This window comes from Bolinopsis microptera, chromosome 5 (assembly GCF_026151205.1).
Source record: "Bolinopsis microptera isolate Bmic1 chromosome 5, MBARI_Bmic_1.0, whole genome shotgun sequence".
Taxonomy (NCBI): Eukaryota; Metazoa; Ctenophora; class Tentaculata; order Lobata; family Bolinopsidae; genus Bolinopsis; species Bolinopsis microptera.
The window spans coordinates 22,412,400-22,434,042 of NC_087076.1; the positions used below are offsets into that span (position 1 = coordinate 22,412,400).

A 21,643-nucleotide genomic window follows, 5' to 3' on the forward strand; every position below is an offset into this window, starting at 1 on the left:
ACACCACTACACCACTACACCACTTCACCAATGTTAAAGAATCACTGCCACCAACATTTAGACGATATTATGTACATGACTCAGTAACGTTACCATAGTAACATAAATAGTTAGCTGTCATTGTGTCTAACCAGATCTGATTTTACATACTCTTATATCACTCAGAGGTGCTAATTACAACGATTGCTTAATTTATTTATTTATTAATGAGATAATTACTTCAGGAGGAGATGAACAATGCCCTAAACCAGATGCGTATTAACTACGACAACGTAATTAAACTGGGCAACATGAGTGACATCCACAACAGTAACCCAATCCTGAAGCGTCGCCAAAACAAGAAGGTAGATCTTTGAGAGCTTGGGTTGCCCTGGTAACGTGTCGCGTGGGTACAATGAAGCTCTGTGATTGGTTCATTGTGCCCACGTGTGTCACGTGACAAGAGATAGTTTCATCTACGTCGTCATGAGGCATGTAAAATATCAAGACTGAGAACTCTGGTGCACACCACGTGACCTTGCAGCGTAACTATAGTAACGCGGCGTAACTATAGTAACGCGGCGTAACTATAGTAACGCGGCGTAACTATAGTAACGCGGCGTAACTATAGTAACGCGGCGTTACTATAGTAACGCGGCGTAACCATAATAACGCGGCGTTAAAGCACTCCTTTTAATTTGCTGATGTAAAGTGTGAACGTGTGTTTTACAGTTTTGATATGTTAAAATACATTGTACACTATACAGTTTACATTGTACACTATACAGTCTACATTGTTCACTATACAGTCTACATTGTACACTATACAGTTTACATTGTACACTATACAGTTTACATTGTACACTATAATACTACTACAATGAAATGATATCATCTGACTAAAATTACTTGTGATTGTTTCTGATCTGCTGGAATATATAAGTTTTGAAATGGTTTCTAGTTTCCGATTTTGACTATGATCTGATGTGAAATGTTAATAATAGTACTGATAGAGAAAAAAAGGGAATAAAATAATAAACTGCTCTTGAATCTTAATACTATACGTGGTTTAGAGGTCCTTCAAATTAAATTGTTAAGTTTAGCTCGCAACTAGATATACACATTAAGCAAGTTCTCACTAAAACAATGTACCAGTCTTAAATCAATACAAGTTGATAACATACTGTTATTTACTTTGAGTGCTTACTTCTTAACCTTTTAGAGGGCTCACTTTTAGAGGGCTCACTTTTAGAGGGCTCACTTTTAGAGGGCTCACTTTTAGAGGGCTCACTTTTAGAGGGCTAAATTGTATAAATTATTGTTTTTTATGTTTGAAAATGTTAAATGTGTAAAGTTTTATACGAGCTCACGGTTCAGTTAAAATCTCTTATTAAAAAACATGTGGCACAATTTTTCCAAAAAAAGCCTTTAAAATATGTATTCCGCTTTCCGCTTTGGTATACCTTAGAAGATATGGAGCGTATTATTCCATCATTAAACCTCTTGAACTGTGAGATTTTAAGTTCTTAATTACCTTAATCTTTAGGGTATCAATTTGTCCGAAATCACTTTAAATTCTATTTTTAGCATACTGCGTATTCCAAGTCAATGTTTCAATTGTTGATAAGTGTGAGGTCAGTGCAGCAAACTAGATGTGACCTGTAACGTAGTCGACTGTAGCTGTGTTTGTAGCATTGACTAAGACTGACAGCACGTGATACGTACGTGTGACATAAAAAACACGTGAAATTAATAGAAATGATACGTGACAATAATACAAATGATACGTGACAATAATACAAATGATACGTGACAATAATACAAATGACACGTGACATTAATACAAATGACACGTGACAATAATACAAATGACACGTGACATTAATACAAATGACACGTGACATTAATACAAATGACACGTGACATTAATACAAATGACACGTGACATTAATACAAATGACACGTGACATTAATACAAATGACACGTGACATTAATACAAATGACACGTGACATTAATACAAATGACACGTGACATTAATACAAATGACACGTGACAATAATACAAATGACACGTGACAATAATACAAATGACACGTGACAATAATACAAATGACACGTGACATTAATAGAAATGACACACGTGACAATAATAGAAATGACACCTGACAATAATAGAAATGACACGTGACAATAATAGAAATGACACGTGACAATAATAGAAATGACACGTGACATTAATACAAATGACACGTGACATTAGTAAAATGACACGTGACATTAATACAAATGACACGTGACATTAATACAAATGACACGTGACAATAATACAAATGACACGTGACAATAATACAAATGACACGTGACAATAATACAAATGACACGTGACATTAATACAAATGACTCGTGACATTAATACAAATGACACGTGACATTAATACAAATGACACGTGACATTAATACAAATGACACGTGACAATAATGCAAATGACACGTGACAATAATGCAAATGACACGTGACATTAATAGAAATGACACACGTGACAATAATAGAAATGACACGTGACAATAATAGAAATGACACGTGACAATAATACAAATGACACGTGACATTAATACAAATGACACGTGACATTAATACAAATGACACGTGACAATAATACAAATGACACGTGACAATAATGCAAATGACACGTGACATTAATAGAAATGACACACGTGACAATAATAGAAATGACACGTGACAATAATACAAATGACACGTGACAATAATACAAATGACACGTGACAATAATACAAATGACACGTGACATTAATACAAATGACACGTGACATTAGTAAAACTAGCAGGAACCCGTCTAACCCTAAAGTGGTGTCAAGACTCGAGAGACTAAAATAATTATTACCTATTTAATTCGCGTTTTTGACACCACTTGAGAGTCCAAATTTTGGGCACTAAAATTATTATTCCTTGGCCAATTTTTTAGCTTTTCATGCTGATTTGAAGGCCATTAAAGCATTTGACCCAGTCAAAAAAGTTTTAGTTGTATATCTGTAAGCAGTGGACACTTGCTTCCCGGTTCGAAGTTTATTTGCATTTAATTAAGGGTTTGGACAATGGAAACGAGCGTGATAATAAAGGGTAAACAAAGTTAAACTATGAAACAATACATAAACGCCCAGCGATCTAGTGCTGCAACATAAAACACGGATAGCACGGTCAACTCGCCTTGACCGTGCCTAATCTAGGTGCCCTGAAACAACCACTGCCGATTCTAAACCTCTAACGACACGTTCCATCCGTGCTCACCAGGCCCCAACCATAACTGGTCCTGGCCCCTTACACTAGTCCGGTATCAACCATGACCCTCTATCGAATAGGGTGAGAATGCAAACAAGGGGTATAATAAAGGTGCCCAAGGTACTTAACTGAACAATGAATAATCGACTATTTGCTCAACCAACGCTTAGTCACTTAGACTCATATTGCCTCAAATATTACGCAACACACTTCCTGCCGTTAATACTACCCTTAATCTAGCTTTACCTATCTGAGTCAACCATTGCTGTCTATTCCTCCCGGGCTCTTATTCTTAGTCTAGCTTTATCTATCTAAGTCAACCAGCGCTGACTATTTCTCCCGGGCTCTTACTCTTAGTCTAGCTTTACCTATCTGAGTCAACCATTGCTGACTCTCGCTCTGCCAGAGCCCAGTGTTGTCAAGACATCCCCTGGTGTCGGACCAACCATTGTTGACCCCGGCCACAACCAAGCCTGATAATAGTAACTACGTAATGCTCCACTATTCTACGGCCGCCAATATTATACTTACCACTATAGCCATCTACCTAACTAAACGACCTAACCTTAACAGGTTCTAGCTACAGAACCTGCCCGGTATCAAAATGACCCCCCCTCTCGATCGGGTAAACTGGCACTCTGCTATCTCCAAAAACTAACACTATTTTCCTCCCGGGCTCTGATAGTCTAAACAATCTACCATTTCCCGGGAATTGCAAACTGTCCTGTCGATAGCCACAACATAGTATCACTAGTATTCTGTAAACAATCTGTAATTCAACCTCGTACTGACTCAAACATATGTTAAACTGACCTCTCTGCACATAAACTGCAATAACTGTCGTCTACTAATATATGCCCAAAATACTACGTCACATACTGGACCCCACGACCGCCTTATTATAATCATTGCATTACACTATCTACATATTACACAATATTACCATAAATTCCTCTCAATTAATCACTGCTTACACAACTTTACAAAATATGTTCTTTCTTAGAACCTTACTATACTGGTACAATAATTTAATGGAAAATCTCTTACTATAGACCATATCTGTTGCCCGGTCACGGCTTACACAACTTTACAAAATATGTTCTTTCTTAGAACCTTACTATACTGGTACAGTAATTTAATGGAAAATCTCTTACTATAGACCATATCTCTTGCCCGATCACAGCTTACACAACTTTACAAAATATGTTCTTTCTTAGAACCTTACTATACTGGTACAATAATTTAATAAAGTTTCACAATATCCAAACTTAACGGCTTACTTTATCTGTCCATTTTCTCTTTCGTCTCTTCTTATCCCCGTCTCATTCTTCGTTGCGAACATCCTCATCTGGATCCGGTCCCGAGTCTCCGTTCGTTGTTCAACATATCTTCTTCTGGCTCTCGCTCCAGGTCTCCGCTCCTCGTTCTGAATATTTTCCTCTGGATCCCGTTCCACGTCTCTTGTCTCCTTCCAGATATCTTCTTCTGGATTTCGTTCCATGTCTCTTTTCTCCTTCCAGATATCTTCTTCTGGATCTCGTTTCATGTCTCTTTTCTCCTTCCAGATGTCTTCTTCTGGATCTCGTTCGATGTCTCTGTTCAGAATACAAGTTGATGTACTACGCATCTCAATCCGTGGGTTTAGTGTCACTGTCTCTCTTGTACTCCAGGTATGTTAACCATCTTCTCCTCACCGCCCCTGTTGGGTGATACTCTCCGATAGTTATTTATTAAGACTTTGTTTTAATTTTCATTTCAATATCGACAGCTCTTTCAGTTCCAAGTAATTTCTGATTTATCTGATTTTTTGTGATCAATGATATTGCACTGTTATTTCGATATAACTACTGTTATATAAATCTTATGACTCATTCTGACTCTGTATCTCCTTCCAGCCTATCTGCATTCTCCCGTAACTCGTCCCCGACCACTCTGTGTCTCCATTTATCAGCTATCTGTGTCTCCGTTTATCAGCTCTCGTCTCCGACTACACTGTGTCTCCTTTTATCAGCTCACGTCTCCGACCCGTCTATGTCTCCATTTATCAGCTCACGTCTCCGACTCGTCTGTGTTTCCAGTTATCAGCTCTCTGTGTCTCCATTTATCAGCTCTCGTCTCCGACCACTCTGTGTCTCTATTTATCAGCCTTCGTCTCCGACTACTACTCTGTGTCTCCATTTATCAGCCTTCGTCTCCGACCCGTCTATGTCTCCATTTATCAGCTCTATGTGTCTCCATTTATCAGCTCTTCGATCGTACTGTGTCTCCACAAAATGATAAACTGATTACACACCTCACCATATCTCTCCTTTGGTATCATCACCGTATCAATACTAGACTCTGTGTTAAGAGAATCATGTGATTTTTTCTGCACTTGACACTCACTGAGACGCAATTGAATTGTTGTACCTTCTGGTTCTTTCACCAAGTTCCGGACGTTGATGTCTTCCTTCCTTACAGAATTTTCTTTCCATCCAGGTCCAATTACACTTGCTCTCTGCCACACATCGTTGGTATGATCTGCTGAGTTATACCTAATGACATCCTCACTCTTAAAGTCTAATACCTTATTCCTCTTGACTACAACATCTACCCAGTCTTGATTCTCATCAGACGAGAAGCACTCTGAAATTCATCAGGCTCACTTGTGTCTCTATTTTCATCACCGACACTTTCTGACTTCACTTTATTCACTACTGGTCTCTACCTTACCAGATTCTTCTATTGAAGTTTCAGTTTCACTCGAAACTTCCACTCCTTCTGCTGATGGTTCATTGCTTACTTCCTCTGATTCATTCGGACAGAATTCATCTTCACTGTCACTATCACTATCAACAATCTCCTCTTTCCTTACACTCTCTTCCCTACCAGTTTGTTCAATGGTATATTTCTCTGATTTCATATTTTCCCATAACATGATATCTGCCACATAATGACCTGATTTGGTCACTTTCAGTTGTTACCGTTCTCCGCCAATCATAATCTGATCATTCTCTATGTCTAATGATACCCCCAGTTGCTTCATGCTACATCTAGAAAACAAAAAGGGTAATTCTCCTGGCTCCACAAATGTTTCTAACATGAAATCTCTGTTACACAACTTGACGGGTAACATGACACATTTAATAGATTCAACCGCGCTTCCGTCTCCAAAACGAAAACTCAAGTTTCTCTCGACTTCGCTGACCTTTTTCTTCAACTCTTCAGGCATTGACTCTAAGAATGTGTTCAACCAAACATCACCATACACATTACTGGTTGTCCCAGTGTCAATCAACACCTTGTTAAATGTCCATGCTGTCCACAGGTGTAACAAGCACCGATGTCTCTTCTCGGCCGGTTCTCTTCCATCACTCGGTTCATCACTCCCTCATCCATCTCTATATCCTCCTCGATTTGAAACAAAAGTTCCTCCTCATTCTTCCCTGGTTTTAGGGCTACGACTAGCCAGGATCCCATCCAACTTAACTGCCCTCTTTAGCGCGGCCTCAAAATCTTGCACTCGTGACTTGATTAACTCGATCCCGATTTCATCCTTTAATACCCCAGCTGTAAATACATCTAGCCTGATGGTCTTCTTGATCTCCTCCTCCTCCGGTGCATATGCCTCATCTGCCATGTCAGTGACTCTAGCTGCAAAATCCGAAATTGTCTCTTCCTCTTTCTGACGCATCTCAAGAAGTCTCTTCCTGCACCCGCCTTTGAATGCACATCACATAGCACCTCTGTCCTCCTCTCCAAACTCGCCTCTACATTTCTCTTCTCGTCCCGGGTTGATCGTAGGGTCTCCACTCTCCTCTGTGCCTTGGGGTCCAAGTACGTCATTATCAAGTCCACCAAGTCTTCATCCAAGATGTCCGCAGCATTGGCAAATATTTTAAACCCGCTCAGGAAGGTTCTAAAGCTGTGTTTCCCCAGCACAAACATCCGAGGTTTCATTAATGGGTATTTCTTACCCGCTGCTCTGTTCGCTTCTCTGATTCTCCTCTTTTCGGTCTCCTTCTCCTGCCTAGCTTCTAGCTTACCCTCTCTGAATCCATCTCTTCTTAGCTGTGCTCCCTGCTGCCTCAATTCATCATATTGAGTCCTTAACTCTTCGTTTGCTAGCTGAGCCTCCTGCCGCGCTCTCATCATTACCTCATTAGCTATCTTTATCTCTGCCAATTCCTCTCTCGTTTGCTAGCTCAGCCTCCTGCCATGCCGCGCTCTCATCATTACCTCATTAGCTATCTTTATCTCTGCCAATTCCTCTCTCAGTGCCGCTTCCCTGACTCAAATTATTTGTTATATAGTAGTGTTGAAAGTATTAAAATACAATACAAACACTGTCTCTCTCTCTTCAACAGTTCCTCTCTCAGTGCCGCTTCCCTGACTCAAATTATTTGTTATATAGTAGTGTTGAAAGTATTAAAATAAAATACAAACACTGTCTCTCTCTTCAACAGTGTACTAATTAAAATACAAACACTGTCTCTCTCTTCAATAATGTACTAATTAAAATACAAACACTGTCTCTCTCTTCAACAGTTCCTCTCTCAGTGCCGCTTCCCTGACTCAAATTATTTGTTATATAGTAGTGTTGAAAGTATTAGAATAAAATACAAACACTGTCTCTCTCTTCAACAGTGTACTAATTAAAATACAAACACTGTCTCTCTCTTCAACACTGTACTACTTACAATACAAACACTGTCTCTCTCTTCAACAATGTACTAATTACGATGCAAATATTATCCCGCTCTTTAACAGTGTACGAATTAAAATGTAATAATTAAAATAACCAGTGTACAGGTCAAATGTAATAATTAAAGCTCTCGCTTATCAGCTCTCTTTTGCTCGGCTTTTACTCTAATTGATAAATCAGTGTCTCACACCGTCACTCCATGACTTAATCTCCGTCAGTTCCTCATATTCAAATATTCGGACAGTCAATTCAACACTCTCTTCACAGAAAAGTAGTCCTAATTTCTTTCATCATAGAAAATACCATGCCCCGGCACCCCTCAAATTTCAAAAAAAAACCCCTTCAAAACGTTCCAAGTTTTCAAATTAATACACCGCTCTAATTCCCTACAAGTGACGTCACCACTCTTCGAATAACCTCTCCTCAACCTCCAATGCTAGCATCACCCGGGTCTTATTTATATAATATCTCTTCCTCTATCTCTTCCTCTATCTCTTCCTCTATCTCTTCCTCTATCTCTTCCTCTATCTCTTTCATGATATCACAATACGTAGCGCTACAAAACGAAAACAAGTCTGACACACTACAGAACGGTTCAGCAGGCAGCCACTCCCACTGAGGCTCTGGTGGCTGAAAGTATGTCAAGTCTGCCGTCTTAAAACTTAAAATAAGACCCGGTTATCCTTGAATCAACTCATCAAAACACTCTCTCGAACCAATCCCTCAACGGACGGACATATACTCCTCAAAATAACCCCTCCTAACCTGTGCCTCTCCGGTATCTAACCCCCTTTCCCCTCCATGATGAAAGAAACCCCAAAAATACCATTTAAACTCTACACTTCACCGAGCATTCCTTTACTGCTTTTGCACTGCACTAGTCTAACAATGGTAACTGACAACACTGTATAATATTACGTTTACGTACATATTTACAAATACTCCTGACCTCTGTCGACTCACTCTCACACACTAAATAGTCTCCATTACCTTAATTAAAATACAAAACAAACTATCCTATAATAAAATAGGATCCTACCGTTCGCGCCATTTGTAAGCAGTGGACACTTGCTTCCCGGTTCGAAGTTTATTTGCATTTAATTAAGGGTTTGGACAATGGAAACGAGCGTGATAATAAAGGGTAAACAAAGTTAAACTATGAAACAATACATAAACGCCCAGCGATCTAGTGCTGCAACATAAAACACGGATAGCACGGTCAACTCGCCTTGACCGTGCCTAATCTAGGTGCCCTGAAACAACCACTGCCGATTCTAAACCTCTAACGACACGTTCCATCCGTGCTCACCAGGCCCCAACCATAACTGGTCCTGGCCCCTTACACTAGTCCGGTATCAACCATGACCCTCTATCGAATAGGGTGAGAATGCAAACAAGGGGTATAATAAAGGTGCCCAAGGTACTTAACTGAACAATGAATAATCGACTATTTGCTCAACCAACGCTTAGTCACTTAGACTCATATTGCCTCAAATATTACGCAACACACTTCCTGCCGTTAATACTACCCTTAATCTAGCTTTACCTATCTGAGTCAACCATTGCTGTCTATTCCTCCCGGGCTCTTATTCTTAGTCTAGCTTTATCTATCTAAGTCAACCAGCGCTGACTATTTCTCCCGGGCTCTTACTCTTAGTCTAGCTTTACCTATCTGAGTCAACCATTGCTGACTCTCGCTCTGCCAGAGCCCAGTGTTGTCAAGACATCCCCTGGTGTCGGACCAACCATTGTTGACCCCGGCCACAACCAAGCCTGATAATAGTAACTACGTAATGCTCCACTATTCTACGGCCGCCAATATTATACTTACCACTATAGCCATCTACCTAACTAAACGACCTAACCTTAACAGGTTCTAGCTACAGAACCTGCCCGGTATCAAAATGACCCCCCTCTCGATCGGGTAAACTGGCACTCTGCTATCTCCAAAAACTAACACTATTTTCCTCCCGGGCTCTGATAGTCTAAACAATCTACCATTTCCCGGGAATTGCAAACTGTCCTGTCGATAGCCACAACATAGTATCACTAGTATTCTGTAAACAATCCGTAATTCAACCTCGTACTGACTCAAACATATGTTAAACTGACCTCTCTGCACATAAACTGCAATAACTGTCGTCTACTAATATATGCCCAAAATACTACGTCACATACTGGACCCCACGACCGCCTTATTATAATCATTGCATTACACTATCTACATATTACACAATATTACCATAAATTCCTCTCAATTAATCACTGCTTACATATCTTTTACGGTTTTTGCGGAAAGTCGCGTTAAAGTTGATGCCGTGGTGTCAGTAAAATGGCACGGATATATACACATATATATATCGTCTCGCTTTATATATAGTAAGATGACACGTGACATTAATACAAATGACACGTGACATTAGTAAAATGACACGTGACATTAATACAAATGACACGTGACAATAATACAAATTACACGTGGCATTAATACAAATGACACGTGACATTAGTAAAATGACACGTGACATTAGTAAAATGACACGTGACATTAATACAAATGACACGTGACATTAATACAAATGACACGTGACATTAGTAAAATGACACGTGACATTAATACAACTAACACGTGTTTATCCAGGACGTAACGACGACTGACGGACTAACGCAACTTAGGACACCAATACGTATTAACTACAACAGTGACAAACAGAGGGACAAGTGTTCTCTTTTGTTGGGGTCCGGCCAGTCAACCCCTTCTCCCATGTACATCACACCCTCTGAGGAAACAACTCACAAGCGCTGTAAACCCGGTGCAGATAGCGCTAATAGCGCTGGAAGTGCGGGATCCTCCGGTCCCTTCTGGGATGATTGGGAGGAGTACACAAGCGGGGGAGAAAGCCGTGACAAACATGACAGTCTCCATGACAACCACACTCGTAACCAAGACTACCACACTCGTAACCATGACAACACCACTAGTAACCATGACAACCACACTCGTAACCATGACAACCACACTAGTAACCATGACAACACCACTAGTAACCATGACAACACCACTAGTAACCATGACAACACCACTAGTAACCATGACAACACCAGCCCCCGCACGACTGCTAACCCTGTCAGCACCACAGAGCGACACAGCGCACCAGCTGAAGAAGCAGAGAACGGAGACTCCCCCAACTTGAGACTATCTGCCTCTATAAACAATGGCTCCTTCCCCCAGCACCTGCCAACTCCTCACGGTTATCTGGAGATAATGACTGCGTTAAAGCTCATGGGACAGGGAGTTGAGGAGCTGAGAGCTGAGTTGAGCGTGGTTAGGGGTATTGAGCACAAAGTTAGGAAAATGGAAACTCAAGTGTCAAACATGGAGAGCGAGCTGAGTGTTGTTCATGACAAGATTGACGACATTTGTCAAGCTACTGTTATTGATAGTAGCTGCAGTAGCAGTAGCGCCAATTATATTGACAGAGGAAATGTGATCTAGTGAGCGTGTTATGTGATTTCTAATTCTGAACTTTATATTTGACAGAGTCTGCACAATGTTTTGTGTTTCTGGTGTCATTGCCATCTTATCATGTACTTTCTTATGACATACTTGGAGACAGAATAGAAGCAGTAATTCGAGTTTGGGATAATGTAATATTGATTACTAAGAGTAATTTCAGACAGTCTATAAATACTATTTTGAAACGTAAAAATACTCCCGTTAAGATAATATCGATCAGTTTCCACTGAACTTTATAACGCGATTCCTAATAACGCATCTTGTATGTACATTAATTGGACCGTGCAAGTTATCAAATAACATGTCAATTTCATATTATTCGGTTGTGTCGCAGTTTTAAGGTTTCGTTTACGTATGACCAGCGAAGAGGCGCAGGCAATGCATTCCCAATAGTTGACTTATTTGTTAATAATAATACAAGTTAGAATTATTATTAGTATTAATCAACTATATACAGCAAACACAAGATAATAGAAAATAATTCATAATATCGAGTGGCCGAGTAGTCTCGACTCACCCATAGCTTCTCCATAAACGTCTATCATGAGCTTTGTACACTAAATCGTTGAAATTACTTAAACTAAATCTTTTATTTACAATCACAATAATGTTCTTCGTCATAATGTCTTTTAATAATAAATCAAATAAATTTGAACGAGGTCTGCCCCTCCTTCCTTTGTAGTCAAAACATCCTAAACATGCAAATCTGAAAGATAAGAAGGCGGGAGTGTCATCACCGCTTCTGAGAACGTGTCCAAGCATCTTCCATCTTGCTTTCTTGATCCTTTCAGTGAGGGGTCTGACATTACATCTCTTATATAAATTCTCGTTACTGATAACCGTAGGCCAATAGGTGTTGATTATCTGTCTCAGATGCTTCCTTTGAAGAACGTCGACATATGCCATTACGGTTTCAGGGGCAGCCCAGCTGCTACAATTATACAACAACACTGAAGTGACAAGAGCTTCGTACAGCCTTAGCTTTCTACTCTCACTGATCTGAACAGAACTATTCAACCAGACTTTCTTGTAGTTAGAATAAAGTAGAACAATACTGGTAACAGCTTGATCACAAGATGGGGCCAGTACAGGGCCGACACGAAAACTAGAATTATACACCCTCTGCAACTTAACTTGCTGGATGGCGCGGGATATCATAATGTGATGGCGAAAGCGCGCACGTACTGATTTATTATATTTTATACCAGGCCACCCTGGCGCAAGCATGTATCCGATCAAAGATCATAGTAGGCAGTGCGCCATTGACAATAAGACGCGCGCGCTAACCATTGGATGGTTTTTAAGCTCTTATTTCGGCCAGCACATTATTTTGGAAACAATCGAAAAGTTATAATACTTCCCATATAACAATTTTGCTGAAATTTGGTCAGCTTACGTAAACACTTAAGTTCTACTGAACCTAATTTAGTTTGAGCAATTTCGATGCTCAGAATTTGAGTTATCAACGAATTTATACCTATTTTGTCATTTTTAGACCTCTTAATCAAGGCCAATCTCTCCCAACTAAATTAGGTTCGGTAGTTAAGTATGATTGGAAGGTTCTGACAAATTTTCAGCATGATTCATGTTGGAGGACTTCGACGCGCCGCGCAAACTAGCATTCTTGCTTCGCGTCGACGATCGTTGTCCGTTGCTCTACTTCGCAGAGCAACGATCTCGACGGATTGACATCGTCAATCAAGATTCATGTTCAGGAACCGAAGATATGACAGAATAATACGACAAAAATCAACGAATTTCGTCAAATTACGCGACTTTTACACCTAATTTTGCTCCAAAAGCCGCGCACTATCAAATATGGCACCTAGGCGAAACTCACTGATCATTCCAAAAAGGTATAATAAATTTGGTACTGTGAAAATTCTCACAGTCTCTAGAAAACGATGGTACAAAAATCTTGAAAATCCGAGCAAGTTTATTTTTATCGTGCACCGCCTAATCATAGATCAGGTCGAGCCCCCGACAAAGTATTATACCTTACTCGGGAATATTATAGCGGGTTAATTTATGACTGGGAAAATTAATGACCGGGAAAAATATGACGGACTTTCCCAAAACCCGCCAAATTATCACGTCATGAATTTACGTACCGCACCGGTGGCCGTCCTGTCCACCGGTGTTTTTTGTTACTTGTTAAAAAAGTTATTTTACCTGGGGACCTCAGGCTATCATAGAGATTTGGCGGAATGACAGGCTGAGCGCGGCCCAGTAAAAGTTAATTTAATTTACAGTCATTGATATTACTCAGAAATAGAAAAAAAAAAAGACTATTTAAAGGAAAATAAATCTAAGCAATAATAAGTCAAATCTTCATTAAAGCGTATTCTCATTATTATATATATCGCTAATGTTCCCTCCATTATCATTATTGATATCCCCCTACTGCTGACCGTCTGTTATAGATGGGTTTCGCTGTGTCAAGGCGAACATGGTGGATTTCATTTAGTTCTTATTATTATTCACCAGTTGTAGTGTAATGGTATGGGTGATATCCCTGAGTCGAGGCGATTTAAGGACCTTCATTTATATTCCTTATTTACCATAACTAAGTTTAACTTTTATCTTGAGTACGTTGGTGAACTCTGCTGAAAGATTACGGTATCAACATTACATGACATGCCACACGGATTCATCCATAGTTGTCAGGTCACCCACAAGATAGTAAATGTGTCATCTAGACATTATCTCTTGCCCGCATAGGAGCTCTTCCAATGGGGCGGTCCGTCAAGCTCTTTAAAATGCAACACGGCGTGACAAGTGAACATTAGTGCACTCAACCATACTTATTGAAATTGGTTATCACCTCACACATGTATAGCTTCTCGCTCACTATAGCCCCTACAAATGCACCCTATAAATGCACCCTATAGTTCTACCATCGGGTGACAGCTGGTAACGGCTGTTACTAAGTAACTATCAAAATCAAATCTTATCCTTATCTTCTAATCACAACTGAAGCGGCTCAACTACCTCACGGACATTGACAGCCCTGGTACAGGCGATCGAGCAGGTTCTTCGACGCGGAGAGCTGCAAGATATTACCACTATCAATTTATCACGTACCTTGTCAGTCGCTTCAAGTACATGAAATCATTGTCACATGATCATTCAAGCACGTGGGTCACATGATCACCCACGCGACTATATATATCTCTTGATGCAAAGAATATGGCAGAGTTCAGCACCACAATTGCAATCCCGATGTGTATTGCCAGCTCTCATATGAGTGACTGATATATAACCTTATAGTAGAGGCTCTTACGGGCATTGTCTGCTCGATACGTTAGGGACCCCAGATACACCTTACTAGACGTATTTTTGACCGTAGAATCGATTGAAAGTGGTTTCAAGATGATTGGACTGATTGTTCTGGGGTAAAATCGCAAAAAACCGATTTTTGGGCCAAAAATAGGCCAAAAAACCATGTTTTTTGATATTTTGAGCAAGTTAATTTTGTTGGCATGTCGGCAAAACTTGCATAAAGATAGCTAAAAGACAGCCGCACAAGATTGTATAAAAATAAAACAAATCCCTCTATTTGTTCTGAGGTAAAAATCCAAAAAAGTGGTAAAAATTTTGACTTTTTTGCTTTAAGTTTGAATAATTTTTTGCAGTTGTATTAAATCAACCCAAAAATAGTCACATCGTGTTTGCCTAAATTTTTCCTTTCCGAGAAGTACCCACTTCATATACTTAATCGAAGTTTGAATATTGTCACTCCGCAAGCGTTTTTGCCAAATTTTCGACGCGCACTACGCGCAAAAGCATTTAGTTGTTATCAATTGGCACCCGCGCGTTCATCATAAATTTCAAACAGCTATAACTCAGCGAGATTATGTCCGTTCTAGCTCATATTTTCACACTAAATAGAAAATAATGTGATCTTATTGCTGACAAAATATGGATATAATTACTTTATTTGCCTTAGAGTAATAGACTGTCAAAGTTTAAAACGCGCATTGGTATAGCACGTGACTAATAAGGCCAAATTTATACTTCTTAACATATTATCGATCCTTAGACATCATACTATTGTGTCCAATTAGCGGTTAGGTCTCTAAACTCGTAGCAGAAAACACGTCTTTTTGCCCGTAAGAGCCTCTACTATTAGTTATAAGTTAGGAAAGTTAGTATAAGTTAGTTAGTAGTTAGGAAAGATATTGATATATATTATTCATTGTAGTCCACTCTATCTGTAACTAAGAGTGTCTACCGTATTTATCCTACGGGTTACTTTAACCAACAATATTAGTGTCTTTATTTTGTAACCCTGAGCCTTAGGAATAGCCGTTTGGCCGGCTCATGGCTTAGATTCAAGTATAAGTAATTAAATGATGTCACAAATACTAACTAACCTCAAGGTTACAGTTCTAAGTAAATCTTAACCAATAAAGTATAACTATATAGACGTGAGCATTAATCATCGCCCTAGTTGCTAGTACGTGTGAGCAATGAGCATCCAGTATCAATTACCCTAGTGCGGCTCCCTCCCTAGCGTATTGATGAGGTTAACTCGAACCCGGAGTCTTTAATACAACAGCAGTCTTTAACACCGTCAAATTCGAAGTCTGAAGTCTTATTGTTGTCTTAAGAGGTGGGGGGGGGGCCAATGGGTATTTTTTGTGAAACTTGATTTCGAGATAGTAGTTGACCAACAAACTTTGACACACGCTGCAACCCCTTTTGATCGCGCGCGAAGCGCGCGCGGCCGGCCGGCGTGCACGCTTCGCGTGCACGAGAGGTATACAACGTGTAGCAAAACAAACTAGGACGAGTGACTGAACTTTTGAGGGGGTCCCGGACCCGAACCCAGAAAACCTTACCGCCTGCTGGGCTTGCTAGAGGTGATCGATTTTCAACAGCACGTTTGGCGTCGCGTGTCACATCGAGTTTACCTTTCACACGCTGCATTTCGTTTAGTAGTCATGACAACGACATGACTTTGCAAAGTTTAAAAGCTGCGATCTTTAATTTAGCCGAAAATCAAACTTTTCGGTTTAATTCAAAATCTAAGTTGTCCCCAATTGTGCTCCTGGGGAGCCTCCTTTAAATTTACGAGACGGACATTTTGTTGAAAACCGGAAGGTTCTATTTATTTTACTTTTGGAGATATTCCCCGGCCGGTAAGGTTGGCTGGGAAGAGGAATTAAAATTAAATGAGCCAATTTTACAATTCCTACCTACTAAACGAGTACACACTTGACGGATGTTACTCGTCTAAATTTCTTCGAAGTAGCCCGCGCCGCTTTCTTCTCGATGGCACGAGCTACGAAGTAGCGCGCGCCGGGCCAGATCATTAACAATGGTCAAGTACACACCTAAACACCTTACCTGAGGACCCCAGGCTATTTATATGTTCATTAATAAAGATTTGGCGGAATGACAGGCTGAGCGCGGCCCAGTAACTACACACCATTCGCAAATCAGACACATGAGTGCTTGTCCTAAATGTTGTAGGTTTACAACCTACCAGGACGTTGACACACGCTGTAACCCTTTTTGAGCGCACGCCGGCCGGCTTCGCGTGCACGAGAGGTATACAACGTGTAGCAACCAGGACACGCGCCGAGTTGGACTCGTCGACGGTCTTAATTGACGATGTCAATTCATTTCAGCTCGGCGCGGCACAGTAGCGCATCTCGCCGATCTAGAGAAGCCTCATTGTGAGATCTGTGAGAAGCCTCATTGATCTGTGAGAAGCCTCATTGAGTGCGCGGCGCGGCACAGTAACGCATCACGCTACAACGACGGTCCTAATATTTTACGAGTGTCACCCGTTAACCTAAATGCGGCGACGAAGAGGAGACTGTCTCACACTTTTTCTTGATTCACGATGTCAATCCTTCGCAGCTCGGTGAGGCACAGTGGTGCATCTCGCCGATCTACTGGTTGCGAGAAGAATTATTTGATGCGCGGCGCGACCTAGTAGTGCATCGCGCTACAATCACGTTACGTATATATGAATTTGAAAACTGGCCACGGGCCTAAATATTACATATCAATCAATTACAATTCATTAATATTACCAATATTAAAAACTATCGAAAATATTCAAGAAAGTATTCTCTAGCCAAAGGGCTCATACGTATATATGAATACAAATTTGCTCACCATACCAGGTTAATTTCGGAATCTATTATTCGTTTCCCTTTCAGGAGTGATACCCGTGAATATATCTGTCCAGTAGTAAGACCCGGTTACGACACGGTAGGTTATGACGTTATCCGTTATAAAGTATAAACAATAAACCTATAAATTCACGCGTTGAAAAAGCAGGAAGATCAAGAACGCGCAGATGAAATTTTACTGAGCCGCGCTTTTATGTCAAGGTTGCTGGTCAAATTTTACTATTTGATCAGCGTAATCACATTGCGCGTCACGTAAACTTACAATAAATTCAGGACAGCAGACACGGACCGTTTATAGCGTACGGAGAATAGAAAAAAGTGACTGAAGAATTCCAAGTGAAAACAACCTGACCTTAAATCAATGAGGGAAGGGAAGTCAAGTTTGATGTCAAGAGACAATAAAACGATTATTCTACAGTTAAATGTTTGTTCAAGTTTTCAGACAATTAGTTTCAAAATCACTCAATCAAAAAAAGATCAAGAATTATATAATAACTAAGAAGAAATAGCTCAATAAGTATAAAGTAATTCGTCAAACTAAAACAAAACTGCCAATAACAATATCTTCAACAGGGTTTATTCTTGCAAGTAATTTCATGTTTGTTTTTGTTACTACTTTGATTGAACCTCCTATCACAGTAAGAACAGGAATATGGTTTCTCACCTGCGTGTATCCTCATGTGTCTAGTTAAATTACCCTTATCAGTAAAGCCCTTACCACACACAAAACACTTGTGTGGTCTCTCTCCAGTGTGTATCAGAGCATGTTTCTTCAGATAACGTGATTGTAAAAACAGTTTTCCACAGTACTTACACTCGTATTGTGATTCTAGCTCACGATCATCATGTGTTCGCCTGTGGTCAGAGGCGGCTATTGAGGGCGTCCAGGCGTCCGTGGACGCCTTAAAATTATTATCTGGTGGCTGGTGCTTAAAATAGAAATAGTAATTAGTAATAGTGTTAGGAAATAACAAATCGCAATATAAAGGTCTTCATTTACTATCATACGTTTTAATGTAAGCGCACGCATGATCTTCGTGAAATTTTGTGTTGTAGGGAGTCCAATCCTACCTCTGGACTACTCAGCCGCGCAGTTTTAACACATAGTTAATTGTAAACGTTACAAAGCACATCGTGCGCATCCCACTACAGGTAATCTATTATGATTTGCCTCGATTTGGGGGTCCAGGACCCTTTGCAATTTGACTGCTATATGATACTGCGCGGCTGAGATCGTACACGTGTGGTGTCCTGTTTCACCCATGTTATAAGTTTTTGTTTTTGTTTGCTGTCGCCTGTAAAGTGTTACACATTACATTTACAAGACCCTGTGTGTTATGTAATCGGTAGTTTGGAGGGATCAGCTTGAGCCGGCTCCCAAGCCCCCCCTCCCCCCCAGTCCATCGATTGGACCCCCAACAAAACTGCCAGCCAGCTCCCACGAGCCGCCTCTGCCTGTGGTATCCAAGTTGTTCTGCTGTTATAAAAGACATAGGACACACATCACATCTGTATTGTTGTAGTGGATGCTCTGTACTGATATGATCATACAGTTCCTGTTCAGAAGGTTTCTTAACACCACACTGCTTGTATTGACACTTATAATTTATATGTTTTATTAGTGTGGTTATTGTAGATGTGAGAAGTGAGATGCTGCTTCTGAACAGCAGTATAATCACAGTGTGTACATTTGTACTGTTTGTCCCCATTGTGAGTTAACATGTGACGGGTAAGAAGTTGTTGGTGATCAGTTCTATATTTACAGTAGGGACAGCTCAGTCTCGCTACCTTATCGTGTACTGTTCTGATGTGTATAGTTAAATTGGCTCTTCGAGCAAACATCTTTCCACACACATCACACTTGTGTACTTTCTCTTTGCCTGACAATCTCAGAGTCTTCCCACATGTGTGTGTCTCCAGTTCTTGTTGTGTCTTAAACAGCTTAAGACAACCAGTTGCAGTGCAATGATATTGTTGACCTGTAATAATAAAATATTACTGAAATAAAGTGAGGAATTGTTCAGCAATATCTTGAAATAAAGATAATCTTCGATGTGACCATTTAATTTACGACTATTTGTTACTATAGAATTTTTCTTACCATTTTCAACATCAGTCTGCAACGAATACCCTAACTCTTCGAAATAGTCCTCTCCGTAGAAAACTAGTAATTCTTCTCCCAACCCAATAGGTTTATACGAATAATACTGTATTCCACCTAGAAGAATTATTCCATGATAAAAGGGTATTTTATCACCAGAATACATCGTAATACAATAGAGCTTAATAATCCGAGGATGGTAAGTTGCAGGTTGACATAGCTAATCTAAGTAAGTAAGAGTAAGTAAGTAAGATAAGTAAGAACTAAGAATGACGCATAGCAACTTAGAAAACTGGCGCATATGTGCACCCAATTTTACCTGGGATATTTCTAACAAGAACGTTCTCTTCACATTGACCCCGAGCACAGTTAAGAAACCGTAACCAGTTGCTAGCCCTGTGACTAGCCCCATCTAGGTATATAACATCACCGTCCTGGCTAACAGCACGCCACGCATATCCACTCTCTTTATCTGAAGACTCTAACTTCTTGTACTCCTTTTCTGATATGACTTTTCCCTTGTAGTTACCTGATAAAATAGATAAATCAGAACAACCCACTTTAGGGTACAAAACGTTTATAGACTTGCTGTCTGGAGAAAGGGACAGTGGACACCAAAAAAAGAAGTAAAAGCTGATCCCAGAAAATCACGTGACTTACCCAATATACTTCCTGGTTCAATAAACTGAGACGCAAAAGCTCCATCTCCAGCCCTGGGAATTGTGGATTCTTTGATTTCGATACAACAAGGTACTGGAAAGTTTGCAGTCTTCTTAGTTCCAGGTTGGCTGATATCTTCTAAACAGGGGAGTAAAGGACCATGTAGTTCACATTCTCCCCTCACATAATCTTTACACTGCCAGCAAACTGAAAAACAGAATTTCATTAAAAACATCATTCATAAAAGAATCCACCGAATTATTACAGTAAAAGTAACAGTAACATTACTATTTAATTTAAGCAAAGATTCTTTTGAACATCTGATTCTGACGGATTATTATAATTCAGACTTGAATTTTAGTTGCTGTTACATAACAAAAAATAGCATATAGTATTGATAAACAAATTTAAGTAAACTCCCGTCTACATTGTAACTCACAATATTCAGACTGTAACACCTCCTCCAGATTATCGTTATCATCACGGTATGTAACCCCCTCTTTAGCAACTCTAGGAGGATTACTACGTCTATTTTTAGAAGCTTTTCCTGCACCTGCTTCAAGTTCTGTCTTGGACAATTCTTCCTGAATGTTATCTCTCTCAGCAGTCATTTCTGTTGGAACACTAATGTGTGTCTGTGCAGTGTTTGACATCTCTTCTGTTTCTTTATCTTCGTCAAACAAGCTCAGTAGATAACCATCATCCAACATTCCTAGATACTCAAAATCATCTATCTCTTCTTCTTTCTTCTCAGGGTCAGGTTCTGTCTCAGGTAACCAATAAGAAGGACGGGGAATATTGTCAATATTCTCGTACACTTCTCTGTTACTAAGTATGGTGGGGAGTTTCTTTGTTTGTGTTACAGAGCTGGAGCTGGTATTAGACTCTGTTGTTACACCAGATGTGTTATCAATTCTCACATTGTCTGTTTCACTCTTATGATAACTGCTGCTTCTTTTATCTGGAGTTACCATGTCACTACGTTCAGTATCGTTGTGTGTACTGCTACAAGAGGGTAAGTTGTCATTCGGTTCAGGTGTTGTTGTGGCATATTCTTTGCTTTGTAGGATGTTACTTTTGTTAGTACTCGCTTTGGTATGGTCGCCATCATTATCTATAACAGTAATTCTATCCATATCTTTGAGCACCTCCTTCACTTTCTCGTTATACCTGCGGGATAAAGAATCAACATGTTAGCAATCTTTAATACTTTAATATGCACTAGCACTATGTAATCAACTACAATTACAAAAT

General features: G+C 39.9%; 2 protein-coding genes and 1 long non-coding RNA gene across 3 annotated transcripts in view; 2 read left to right on the top strand and 1 right to left on the bottom strand.

Annotated features, from left to right (window-relative positions):
• Nucleotides 1-11,638, top strand: part of LOC134815808 (MAP kinase-activated protein kinase 2-like) — a 37,035-nt gene extending 25,397 nt beyond the window's left edge. The window contains exons 9-10 of the mRNA XM_063824398.1: nucleotides 225-344; nucleotides 11,103-11,638. Coding sequence (XP_063680468.1) covers nucleotides 225-344; nucleotides 11,103-11,156 — 174 coding nt within the window. The 3' untranslated portion in view covers nucleotides 11,157-11,638. The remainder of the gene's footprint in view (nucleotides 1-224; nucleotides 345-11,102) is intronic.
• The window catches only part of LOC134815810 (uncharacterized), a 67,124-nt gene that overhangs the window by 34,729 nt on the left and 10,752 nt on the right, over nucleotides 1-21,643 (top strand). The window lies entirely within an intron of this gene.
• Nucleotides 18,161-21,643, bottom strand: part of LOC134814714 (uncharacterized) — a 75,960-nt gene continuing 72,477 nt past the window's right edge. Inside the window, exons 5-11 of the mRNA XM_063822897.1 lie at nucleotides 20,829-21,559; nucleotides 20,390-20,596; nucleotides 20,049-20,258; nucleotides 19,730-19,846; nucleotides 19,498-19,607; nucleotides 18,293-18,557; nucleotides 18,161-18,165 (exon numbers count right to left, since the gene is read on the bottom strand). Of these exons, the coding sequence (XP_063678967.1) occupies nucleotides 18,161-18,165; nucleotides 18,293-18,557; nucleotides 19,498-19,607; nucleotides 19,730-19,846; nucleotides 20,049-20,258; nucleotides 20,390-20,596; nucleotides 20,829-21,559 (1,645 nt within the window). The remainder of the gene's footprint in view (nucleotides 18,166-18,292; nucleotides 18,558-19,497; nucleotides 19,608-19,729; nucleotides 19,847-20,048; nucleotides 20,259-20,389; nucleotides 20,597-20,828; nucleotides 21,560-21,643) is intronic.